The sequence below is a fragment of the Gavia stellata genome, unplaced genomic scaffold (assembly GCF_030936135.1).
Source record: "Gavia stellata isolate bGavSte3 unplaced genomic scaffold, bGavSte3.hap2 HAP2_SCAFFOLD_42, whole genome shotgun sequence".
In the NCBI taxonomy this organism is placed as follows: Eukaryota; Metazoa; Chordata; class Aves; order Gaviiformes; family Gaviidae; genus Gavia; species Gavia stellata.
This window is the reverse complement of record NW_026776913.1, coordinates 496,486-508,941: the sequence shown is the minus strand read 5'-3', so window position 1 is coordinate 508,941 and position 12,456 is coordinate 496,486. Positions and strand designations below refer to the sequence as shown.

Below are 12,456 nucleotides of genomic sequence, written 5' to 3'. Positions count from 1 at the left end.
ACTGCACTCAGGAGATTGTCTTTTATTTCAGAGATGCTATTACAGAGGCCAGACGTGACACAGTGTTCAACACATTTGTGAAAGGGTCAGACCCAACAGGACCAAGCCTCAAGAGCAGTAGTATGAACCCCAGCAATTACTACCACGTAGGATTATCATAGGGGAAAAAAGCACAATCCTGGGCTAAGAGAATCTCTGGGCACTCCACAGAGAAGGGGAGGCAGGTTATTGTTGATGGAGAAATGTCCATTGCATCAGTTTCCTTAGGGCCTCCTTCAGCTCCTGGTTCCTCATGCTGTAGATGAGGGGGTTCACTGCCGGAGGCATCACCGAGTACAGAACCGCCATCACAAGGTCCAGGGATGGGGAGGAGATGGAGGGGGGCTTCAGGTAGGCAAATACTGCAGTGCTGAAAAACAGGGAGACCACGGCCAGGTGAGGGAGGCACGTGGAAAAGGCTTTGTGCCGTCCCTGCTCAGAGGGGATCCTCAGCACAGCCCTCAAGATCTGCACATAGGACAGAACAATGAAAACAAAACACCCAAAACCAAAAAAAGCGCTAACCACAAGAAGCCCAACTTCCCTGAGGTAGGTGTCTGAGCAGGAGAGCTTGAGGTTCTGGGGAACTTCACAGAAGAACTGATTTACAGCATTGCCTTGGCAGAGTGGTAGTGAAAATGTATTGGCTGTGTGCAGCACAGCGTAGAGCAACCCACTGCCCCAGGCAGCTGCTGCCATGTGGACACAAGCTCTGCTGCCCAGGAGGGTCCCATAGTGCAGGGGTTTGCAGATGGCAATGTAGCGGTCATAGGCCATGATGGTGAGAAGACAATACTCCCCTACAATAAAGAACAGAAAGAAAAAGACCTGGGCAGCACATCCTGAGTAGGAGATGGCCCTGGTGTCCCAGAGGGAATTGGCCATGGCTTTGGGGACAGTGGTGGAGATGGAGCCCAGGTCGAGGAGGGAGAGGTTGAGGAGGAAGAAGTACATGGGGCTGTGGAGGTGGTGGTCACAGACTATGGCGGTGATGATGAGGCCATTGCCCAGGAGGGCAGCCAGGTAGATGCCCAGGAAGAGGCAGAAGTGCAAGAGCTGCAGCTCCCGCGTGTCTGTGAAGGCCAGGAGGAGGAACTGGGTGATGGAGCTGCTGTTGGACATTTTCTGTCTCTTGGTCTGGGGGCTCTGTCCAAAAAAGGAAAAAACAGGAAAAATTAGGACAGATTTCTCTGAGAAAACCCACTCCATTTTTCATAGCACCCCCCCCCTGTTGGAATGCATTTCCATTCTCCAGTTCGTGCTGGCTGAGTGTGCTGTGAGGAGCAGGAGCTCTGCCCTTCTGCTGCTGAGGAGTCAGCTTTGCTCTGCTGCAGTGGGTACATGGGAGCTGGTTTGTGACAGCTCCAATGTTCACAGGGCATGTCAGATGTAATCCATCTTTCATGGAAAAGTTCAATATCTGCACTCATGACTCATGGGAGAACGTGGGCTGTGGCAGAGAGGCTTAACATGACTTTCTTACAATTTTGTCTATGTTTTTTCACAAAGCTGCAGTGTCCATCAGCCCTTTTCCCATCTGCCCTGTGTTTTCATTTTGCTGCCTTGAAGATGACTTCACACACAAATTAATCTTTTAAAAAAAAAACCCTAAACCTGGACTCTGATGAGACCAGAGGAGGTCTCTTTCAAAGGACAGCTCTGCAAACTCTTCTCCAGCCCAGCCCAGAGGTGGAGGTGTGATGGAGAGGGCAGGACACGACCCCTCCCAGAGAGAAGCAACTGACTCTGCGAGGAGAGTGCCGACCCCCAAGGAAAGGCTCCGCACTCCCGAGGATCCCACAGCAGAGCTGCGCCTTTCTGGGGGGCAGCTTGCAAGCCCTGCAGGACAGGCAAAGCAGAGACTCGGGGGTCCCTCAGATGGGAGGTTCTACAGAGAGAGTCAGCTCATTGCCCCGCAGACAGTGCCCAGCAGACATCTGCAGGGAAACACAGAAAGAGAGCTGCCTGAGCGCACCCTCCCCCTGTGCTCGTTTGCAGTGTGCTCCCAACCCCGTCCCTGTCTCTGCTGCCTGCAGCTGTCCCTGCCAGGAGCTGGTTCTCTGTCCCCTGTGTCTCCTCCCTGGCAGTGCTCACAGAGCCCATCCCACCCGCTGCCTGCTCAGCTCTGCCCTGCAGAGCCCTCCCTGCAGCAGGACACTGCCCAGGGGCATCTCTGGGTGTGCAGGCTCTGAGGGGAACATCAGACCAACCCTGGCGAGGCTGGAAAAGTGACACTGATGCTGTCTGTGACCACGGCATGGTGATTTCCAATACTCCCCGCTTTATTCATCTCTAAGAGGGACAGACTTGGAATTTCAGTGCCTCCTCCGGAAATGAGAGATTAATTTCTATGTGCCATCGCCCACCCAGACAACCCAGAGGAGAAGAGTGAAAGACCAGGATCCTTCCCTTTCAGGCAGCCCCTGCCTTGCTGTGCTTCCTGAAAAGTCTCCTGGGAAGATCCTGCAGTGATGTGGAGCTGTGAGCAGCCCTGACCCACACAGCACCCTCTCAACAGCAGAAGGACCCTGCCATTGCACTGGTCTCTCCTTGCACCCCCAGCTTCTCCCCACAGCGCCGTGGGGAGCTCCCCGGGCAGGCTGAGTGCTGACCCTGGCAGGCGGCAGAGTCCCTGCCCCAGCACCCAGCCCCGGGGGTGCAGGGACCCTGCTCGGAAGGACAGCCCTGGGCACCCCTGGCTGCACACCCACCTTCACACCCTGCAGCCGTCCCTGGCAGAAGGCAGCCCTCATGCCCTGTCCCTCTGATGGTGCAGCAGGGAAGCCCTGCTCTGGGGCACCTCCTCCTCCTCTACACTGGAGCACCTGTGGCACTTCTTCCTGAAAGCTCTCAGAGTTTGTGGGATGTGCCATCATTAGGAGATCTGTCCGTGAACTGTACCTAAATTGCCCCACACCCAGAGACTTACCGTGTCAAGGGCTGTGAAGATTTCTCCTCCAGTGATCTCACCTCTGTCCTCCCACCCCAGACTGCCTTTAACCTCTCTCTGCCTTGATCCTCTCCTCTCGGTGCCTGCAGGCAGTGCCCTCAGCCCTGCTGCGCTCTGCAGAGGAGCTGCTCCTGGGCAGAGCTGTCTCTCCGCAGTGATGCCCGCTTGCCATGAGCTCCCTCCATCCCAGGAGCCCGGCACAGCTCAGCAGCAGAGGAGCAGCCCAAGGCGGCACTTTCTCTGCCCCTCGGGGCTCCCCCCAGGGGTCCCTGGGGCTCCAGGGGAACCTGCTGTGAAACAGGCTGGAGCAATCACTGAGGTTCCCTCCCGCAGCTGGGGAGAGACACTTCTTTCCAGCACTGACATTTCTCCTATCAGGAAAAGAGTCAGGCATGAGAATCACGTTTTGTTTGTTTCATCATTAGACAGGACACCAGGAAGGTGACAGGCAGGGATCTAATTTCTGCAAGCTGGGGACACGTCTTCAGTTGACTGAATTCAGACATTTCGTTCTGGGTTTGTAGTCCTAGGGATAAAAAGACATCCAGAATACTTTTGTCCAAGCCATCTCTCTCCTCTGAAGCAAAGCCTTTGCTCACCCAGGCTCTTGGACACTTGATAACAGGTTCCCCTATGGCAAGTATGACCCTGCCTGATGCCACAGCTGTGGTGCTTCAGCCCAGATGTGCAGCAATGACCTCAGCCAGGGCCACGGACAGGACAAACTGGAGCCGTTACTGTGGGAGACAGAGCTGTGACCTGATGGCAGAGCTCAGTCCAGCTGGTCTTCAAGGACAGCATCCTCCAAGCTCTGCAATAACCCAGACTGCAACTCAAATGAAGCTAGAAAGGGCACCATAATGAGTGTTTACTACTTCAGGAACAGTTGAAGAAGAAAACCAAGGTACTCTGTGGTCACTGCTGAGTTTCATAAGAGCAGGTGTAGACAGAGCTGAGATTCTCTCTTATCCTCTTTGCCTCAGTCTTCCCCAGCAAGGTCTCGCAGGCCTCTGTGACTCAGGGCAGGACCCTGAAGGAGATCAGCCAGTGGTGGATGGGGATCAAGTCAGGGGTCACCTGAGCAAACGCAACCCTTACCAGTCTATGGGACAAGTGGGGCGGCATCCCAGGGAGCTGAGAGGGCAAGCCAATCTCACAGTGATGACACTCTCCATCATCTTTAGAGGGTGATGGAGGCTGGGGGGACTCCCTGATGACTGGCAGCACCCAAACATGGCACGCACCTTTCAAAAATGCACAACAGATGAGCAGTGAAACTCAAGGCTGTGCTCCAGAGTGTGTCCATTCACTCAGATCCCATTTCTGGGTGGCTGAAAAAGGTGGTGTCTGGTTTTACTCAGGGTAGTGTGTGTCTCGCCATCCTCTTTGCTTTCTGTGATGAAAGGACAGGATTGCTGGGCGTGGGGAGAGCAGTGGTTGTCTTTTAACCTGGAAGTCAGTGAAGTTTTCAGCATCATCTCCCACATTATTCTTGTGCCCAAGTTAGGATATGATGGCCTGCGTGGGTGAGTCAGTAGATGGCTAAAACAACAGTCGGATGGTGGAGCTCAGAGGGATGAGGTCAATGTGTGGTACTCTGCCTGGAGGCATCTAGCTAAAAGGGTCCTGCAAGAGTCTGTCGTGCTACCTGCTCTGTTTCATGTGTTTTTAATGACCTGCAGGAGATGAGAGAGTTCATTTTCATAGCATTTGTAGATGCAACTATATTGAGGAGAGCAGAAACTACACTGCAGTCCACAGCTGCCATCCCAAAGGACATAGACAGGCCAGAGGGATGGGCAAAAAGTAGAAAAATAAAATCATAGAATCATTTAGGTTGGAAAAGACCTTTAAGACCACCGAGTCCCACTGTTAACCTGACACTACCATGTCCACCACTAAACCAAGTCCCTAAGCGCCACATCTACGCATCTTTGAAATACCCCAGGGATGGTGACTTAACCACTTCCCTGCACAGCCTGCTCCTACGCTTGATAACCCTTTTGGTGAAGAAATTTTTCCTAATATCCAATCTAAAGCTCCCCTGGCACAACTTGAGGCCGTTTCCTCTTGTCCTATCACTTGTTACCTGGGAAAAGAGACCAACACCCACCTTGCTACAACCTCCTTTTAGGTAGTTGTAGAGAGCGATAAGGTCTCCCTGAGCCTACTTTTCTCCAGTTCCCTTAGCCATTCCTCATAACACTTGTTCTCTGGACCCTTCATCAGCTTCATTGGTCTTTGTTGGACATGCTCCAGCACCTCAATGTCCTTCTTGTAGTGACGGGCCCAAAACTGAACACAGCAGTCGAGGTGCAGACTAACCAGCACCGAGTACAGGGGGACAATCACCTCCTTACTCCTGCTGGCCACACTATTTCTGATACAAGCCAGGATGCCGTTGGCCTTCTTGTCCTCCTGGGCACACTGCTGGCTCATATTCAGCCAGCTGTCAACCAGCACCTCCAGGTCCTCTTCTGCGGGGCAGCTTTCCAGCCACTCTTTCCCAAGCCTGGAGCGTTGCATGGGGTTGTTGTGACCCAAGTGCAGGACCCGGCATTTGGCCTTGCTGAATCTCATACAACAGGCCTCGGCCTGTCCAGATCCCTCTGCAGAGCCTTCCGACCCTCAAGCAGATCAACACTCCTGCCCAACTTAGTGTCGTCTGCAAACTTACTGAGGGAGCACTCAATCCCCTCATCCAGATCGTCTATAGATATATTAAACAAGACCAACCCCAAACTTGAGCCCTGGGGGACACCGCTTGTGACCGGCTGCCAACATGACTGAACTCCATTCACCACAACCCTTTGGGGCCTGGCCATCCAAGCCATTTTTTTACCCAGCAAAGAGTACCCCCATCCAAGCCATGAGCAGCCAGTTTCTCCAGGCAAATGCTGTAGGAAACGGTGCCAAAGGCTTTACTTATGTCCAGGTAAACAATACCCACAGCCTTTCCCTCGTCCAATAAATGGGTTACCTTGTACTAGAAGGAGATACAGGTATCAGTAGCTGCAATGGTATCTCCATCTGCAGTGGCATCTGCACCCGTATGGGCACCTGCAATCATCTATGCATCTGTAATCCTCTCTGTATCTGCAATGGTGTCTCCATCTGCCGTGCTACCTGCATCTGCAATGGTATCTCCATCTGCAATTAAATTTTCTCTGCATCTCCAAAGGTACCTTCCTCTGAATTGGTATCTCTATCAGCAATGCTACCTCCATCTGCAAGGGTATCTGCAACACTATCGCGCCTCCAATTTTGTGTACATCTGCTATGGCGTATGCTCAGAATCTGGAGTGGCATTTGTACCTCTAGTGGCATCTTCATCTGCAATCGCATCCAAAACGGTATGTGTTTCAGCAAGGGCATCTGCAGTGGTATCTGTGTCTGCCGTGGCATCTACAGTGTCATCTGCTTCTGCAAGGGAATCTGCAGTGGTATCTCTCATGGTATGGGTAGTGTTGTCTCTGCCTGTATTGGTATCGGTGTCTGTCATGGTGTCTAGATGGGTACCGGTATGTCTGATTGTACCTGCATCTGCGTCTCTTCCGGCATCTGTGCGTGTATCTTCAATTGTATTTGTAGCAGCACCCGTATGTTTAACCCTGCCTCTATCAGTCATGGCACCTCTATCGGTAATGGTATCACGAGCAGTAGCTGTAGTTGTAGGTGTAATGGAATGTGGGCTTGTGTCTGTGACTGTACTTGTATCTGCGATTGTACGTGTGATTGTATCTTGATCTGTAATTGTATCTGCAATTGTATGTGTAATGATTTGTGTGACTGGTCATGTAGCTCTACTTGTGCATGTTATGGTGTCTCCGACTCTAATTGTATCAGTAATTAGATCTATTTTATGCCTGTATCTGCAATTGAACGTGTGTATGTGTCTTTTAATTATAATGGTGGCTCTGTGTGCTGGTTTTGGCTGGGATAGAGTTAATTTTCTTTGTGGCAGTATGTATGGTGCTATGCTTTGGATTTGTAATGACAACAGCTTTGATAACACACCGATGGTTTAGTTATTGCTGAACAGCGCTTACTGTCATGAAAATTCAAGACTGGCCAGTGCCGACCGAGCAGAGAGGCTAGGACGCAAAGTAAGGAATTAGAAGGGTAAATCTTTGTTCATGCGCATGAGGAGTCCCAGCCAAATTGGGGCACCCCGAACGAGGTTTTACATGGGCTTCCCATACCCTTCAAGCTCTCGGGGAATTTTTATGGTACCCCGTGAGGTAAATTAAACAGACTTTTGTGCTTAAATATGACAGAAATATTTAATGACTAATGCATCGGTCAGAGTCCTACCGCAACAAGCGTTTCTACAAGGAGTCTGCAAATACGCGTCACAAGCAGATTCCTTACCTACACTTGCACCAGCCCAGCTCTGCAGCCCAAAGTTTGCCCCTGAGCTTGGGCCCCTGAGCGCTCCCACTCCAGGATGGCTACAAGACAATGCGGAGGCTGTTGCTGATCTCATCACCCAGGGAAACTTCACTCCCTTACAGGAAGTCCTTCTGTTTCTGGCATCCCTGCTTCCAGCCAGTTTAACCCCTTCTGCAGCTGGGCCTCCTTGCCCTCCCTGCCAGATCATTCCTGGGTCACAAATGACCCCTGCTGAGCAATCGTAAATTGAATTTCCCCTCCATATGCAAGGGGCCAGCTGCATGGGGGTAGGGGGCTGCTCAGTGCTGGTCTGTCCAAACCCTGTGCCTGATCTCCATGCTCTGTCCACTGTCTTATTAAACTCTGCTCCGGCTATTTGCTGGGTGAGAGTGCTCACTATTGCCTGTGTGTTTGGGGCGAATGCATGTACACGCTTTGCTGGTGAAATCCAGGGGCTGGCTGCAGCAGGAGGACACCAGGGTGTGGAGAGAGGCAGGGCTGGAGCTGCCAAGTGGATAACGGCCCCAGGTCTGGGCAGGGCACTTGGGCAGACCCAAGCGCAGGCCCACACTGGAGGGACCGTGAGCGTGTGTGCCCGTGGGTAAGCGCTGCAGGATCTGCACAGACCACTTGTCACCTGCACACCAGACCAGCTTGAGAAGGGAGCGGGATGGGGCCGGTTGTGATACTCATGCCTGTGTGTGTTCTGCCGGTGCTGTGGGTGCTGCAAAGGTGCTGTTCCCTGCTGGAGTTGGTCAGGTGTGTCCATCTGTATTTCCTCGCCGAGACCGGCATTTAACAATTTCCTTTGAGTGATTCCCCGTTGGGTGACCTCTCACTTTGGGAGGATCTAGTCACTGCCCACCCCAGGAACGTGCTGCCCCTGCAGAACGCCCAGGCTCTCCAGGTAGCTGTAGATTCCCCTCCTGGAGGACGTCTTCTGCACAGTCGTATGTGGGACAGCCCTGGGTGTGTAACTCAGTGCTCATTTACCATCTCCACGGCCACCATACACCAAAGAGTGAGCCCAAGATCCAGACCTGGGTCTCTAACAGCTGTGACAATGTGACCACGAGAGTTTCTCTCTCAATTCCAAGGAGAGAAAGGCCCTTTTGAGGTGAAATTCCTTGGGCCTGTTGCTGCCATCAGCTTTGGAAGAAGAGCCCAAACTTCAGTCAGCACACTGGGGAGATCCCATTTGATTTCAGAAATGCTATGAGAGTGTAGCTCTGTCCCAGTGAAAGACAGACTTTTATTTCAGAGCCAGGGAAGACAGAGCAGGCTCATTCCTCAGTAGAAGTAAGGAGAATCTCAACATTTATGTAGAAACACAGTAAAGGCTAATAACAACAAAGATAATGAAAACAAAAAGGACAAAAGAGCAAACAAAGGACAGTCCAGCAATGGGATACATGGGAAACATCCCTAAAATCACTTTCTTCATGGCATCCTTGAGGTCCCGGTTCCTCATGCTGTAGATGAGGGGGTTCAAGGCTGGGGTCACCACCGAGTACAGCATTGCCATCACTGAATCCAGAGCTGCAGAGGAGATGGAGGGGGGCTTGAGGTAGGCGAACGTGCCAGTACAGATAAACAGGGAGACCACAGCCAGGTGAGGGAGGCACGTGGAAAAGGCTTTGTGCCGTCCCTGCTCAGAGGGGATCCTCAACACGGCCCTCAAGATCTGCACATAGGACAGCAAGATGAATATAAAACAACCCCAGAATAGAAAAGCACTAAAACTAAGAGGCCCAGCTACCCTGAGGTATGAGTCTGAGCAGGAGAGCTTGAGGACTGGGGGAATTTCACAGAAGAACTGGTCCAAGGCATTGCTTTCGCAAAGTGGTAGTGAAAATGTATTGGTAGTGTGAAGAAGAGAATTGAGAAACCCACTGCCCCAGGCAGCTGTTGCTATTTTGGCACAAGCTCTGCTGCCCAGGAGGGTCCCATAGTGCAGGGGTTTGCAGATGGCAATGTAGCGGTCGAAGGCCATGACAGTGAGAAGAAAAAATTCTGCTGACATCAAAAATAAAACAAAAAAGACTTGGGCAGCACATCCTGCAAAGGAGATGGCCCTGGTGTCCCAGAGGGAATTGGCCATGGCTTTGGGGAGAGTGGTGGAGACGAAGCCCAGGTCGATGAAGGAGAGGTTGAGGAGGAAGAAGTACATGGGGGTGTGGAGGTGGTGGTCGCAGGCTATGGCGGTGATGATGAGGCCATTGCCCAGGAGGGCAGCCAGGTAGATGCCCAGGAAGAGGCAGAAGTGCAAGAGCTGCAGCTCCCGCGTGTCTGCGAATGCCAGGAGGAGGAACTGGGTGATGGAGCTGCTGTTGGACATTTGCTTTCTGTGGGCATTGGGACCTGTCCAAGGTGAAAAAGACAATGACAACTGAGGACAGACTTCTGTGAGGAAAATAACATGCCATTTGTCATAGAAATCCCCATCCCTGTGATGAATGAGGAACAAGCCAGCGCATTCCCCAGCCCTGTCAATTGAATGGCATGGTGCCTGACAGTTTAAAACAGAGCTTGGGCACCTACTTCCCATGAAGACACTTCCAGGGAAGGACACACAGAGTCAGTGCCAGAACAGAAGCTGACCTGTACCCCCATCCATACCCCAGAGAGCAAGAGCATCACGGAAGGGTGGGGAAACAGGGAAGAAAACTGCAATGCTTCAAAAAAATGAGGTGAGGTCAGAAAGGCAGAGGGGCGTGCTGTGAAGCCTTCTCCTTACCCAGCTGTGCTCACCACCTCTCACATGGTGTCACTGTAGGGCAGGTGGTTTTAGTCTCTTTTTTGTGTACTGCACCCCAAGACACATCCACCTGGAGGGCAAGCTGCCCAGGGCATGACTCATAACGGGGACCCCATTGCCATGAAGGCAGAGGCTCTGCTGGGCAGGAGAGGAGACCAGGGGGTTGCTCTGGGGAAGGTATCTGCACTCCAGGGCATGGCAGGGAAGTGCCAAAATAGCCCCCGCCATGGCATTTCTGGTAGCAGCTCCTTCTCATTCCCTGCCCTTGTCTCTGCTGGAGATGTCCCTGCTGGAAGCTGATTCCCTGTCCCCATGTCTCTCTCCTACCATCTCTCAAAGACCCCATCCCACTCACCGTGTGCTCAGCTCTGCCCTGCAGACACCTCCTGGCACCAGGGTACTGCCCAGGGGCACCTCTGTCTGTGCCGGAGCTAAGGAGCAGATCAGACAAGAGCTAATGAGAAGTGGGGTCTCAGGGCCTTCCCCAGAACATAGAAATAAATTCCCATCTCCCACTGCCCTCCCAGACAACCAAGAGGAGAAAATGCAAAACACCGGCAGCTTCCCTTTCAGGTAACCGCCACATAGACCTTCCTTTTGAAAAGTGCCCTTGGAAATGTCCTGGGGGGTATGTGGAGCTGTGAGCAGCCCTGACCCAGGCAGCACCCTCTCAACAGCAGAAGGACCCTGCCCTGCGCTGAAGGGCCACTCACAGTGCCGTGGGGAGCTCCCCGGGCAGGCTGAGTGCTGACCCTGGCAGGCGGCAGAGTCCCTGCCCCAGCACCCAGCCCCGGGGGTGCAGGGACCCTGCTCGGAAGGACAGCCCTGGGCACCCCTGGCTGCACACCCACCTTCACACCCTGCAGCCGTCCCTGGCAGAAGGCAGCCCTCATGCCCTGTCCCTCTGATGGTGCAGCAGGGAAGCCCTGCTCTGGGGCACCTCCTCCTCCTCTACACCAGAGAACCTGTAGCACTTCTTCCTGAAAGGTCTCACAGTTTGTGGGATGTGCCATCATTAGGAGATCTGGCCGTGAACTGTACCTAAATTGCCCCACACCCAGAGACTTACCGTGTCAAGGGCTGTGAAGATTTCTCCTCCAGTGAGCTCGCCTCTGTCCTCCCACCCCAGACTGCCTTTAACCTCTCTCTGCCTTGATCCTCTCCCCTCGGTGCCTGCAGGCAGTGCCCTCAGCCCTGCTGCGCTCTGCAGAGGAGCTGCTCCTGGGCAGAGCTGTCTCTCCTCAGCGCTGCCCGCTTGCCCTGAGCTCCCTCCATCCCAGGAGCCCGGCCCAGCTCAGCAGCAGAGGAGCAGCCCACGGCGGCACTTTCTCTGCCCCTCGGGGCTCCCCCCAGGGGTCCCTGGGGCTCCAGGGGAACCTGCTGTGAAACAGGCTGGAGCAATCACTGAGGTTCCCTCCCGCAGCTGGGGAGAGACACTTCTTCCCAGCACTGTCATTTCCCTGCTGAGAGACAGAGTCACGCCTAAATATCAACTTTTCTTGGCCCATCTTTAGACAGGACAGCCAGACAGGGACAGGCAGGGATCTCCTTTACCCCTGCTGAGGGAAGGGATGCAGCTGAGCCCGACAAGGCATCTCATCCTGGGTTTGGAGTGCTGGGGCTGGAAGGGCACTCAGCTCCCTCCCATGCACACCACAGACCCACAGCAGGTGGGATTCCTCCTGCCCCCCTTCAGGTGGACACACAATAGGCACCTGCATGTGAGCTCCTGCTCTCAGCTCCCATGGTAATTAATGGAGCTGGAGGCCAGGAGTGAACTGTTCAGATGCAGTTGTCTGGTGACATCTGAGGTGCCAGAGGTGGTCAAAGATATGTGCCGCTAATAGAGACAGATTGAAGATACGTGCAGGCTGATGTAGAGACAGGCCAACATCTGGGGCATCTTCTTGGAGGCTCTTGGGAATTTCCTTTGGCCAACTGAAAGGACAGCTGCTGCCAAATTAAGGGCAACTGAACCTGTCCCTACTCGTTATGTTCAGGTCAGCCTATAGAGATAGTCATAGGATGGAATGGAGTCATATGCCACAGGGAGAGCTCAGTCTCTTTCTTCCTCTTATCCAGGTGTTGGATTTACTAGACCTTCACTGACTGTATTGGCAGCTGTCTCGTGTTCATCCCCAAATTGTGGTACAGAATTCAAGGCAGCTGCTCAATGTAATGTTCAAATCCAGGCCCACAGAGCTACATGAGATGCCAGGGCTGGCAAGAAAATCACAGGACCACCAGGAAAGCAATTCCCATTCAGGGTGGGTGTGTGACAGACACCGCAGGCGGCATTGCAGACAATGCAATTTGG

At 53.1% G+C, this 12,456-nt stretch overlaps 1 protein-coding gene across 1 annotated transcript; it reads right to left on the bottom strand.

The window, feature by feature from the left end:
• Positions 1-225: 225 nt before the first annotated feature.
• Positions 226-9,719, bottom strand: LOC132321413 (olfactory receptor 14C36-like). The gene is made up of 3 exons (XM_059834910.1): positions 9,324-9,719; positions 8,817-8,942; positions 226-1,185 (listed from the first exon to the last, which is right to left on the bottom strand). Exons 1-3 carry the CDS (start codon positions 9,717-9,719, stop codon positions 226-228), a joined length of 1,482 nt encoding a protein of 493 aa, XP_059690893.1.
• Between the last annotated feature and the right edge of the window lie 2,737 nt (positions 9,720-12,456).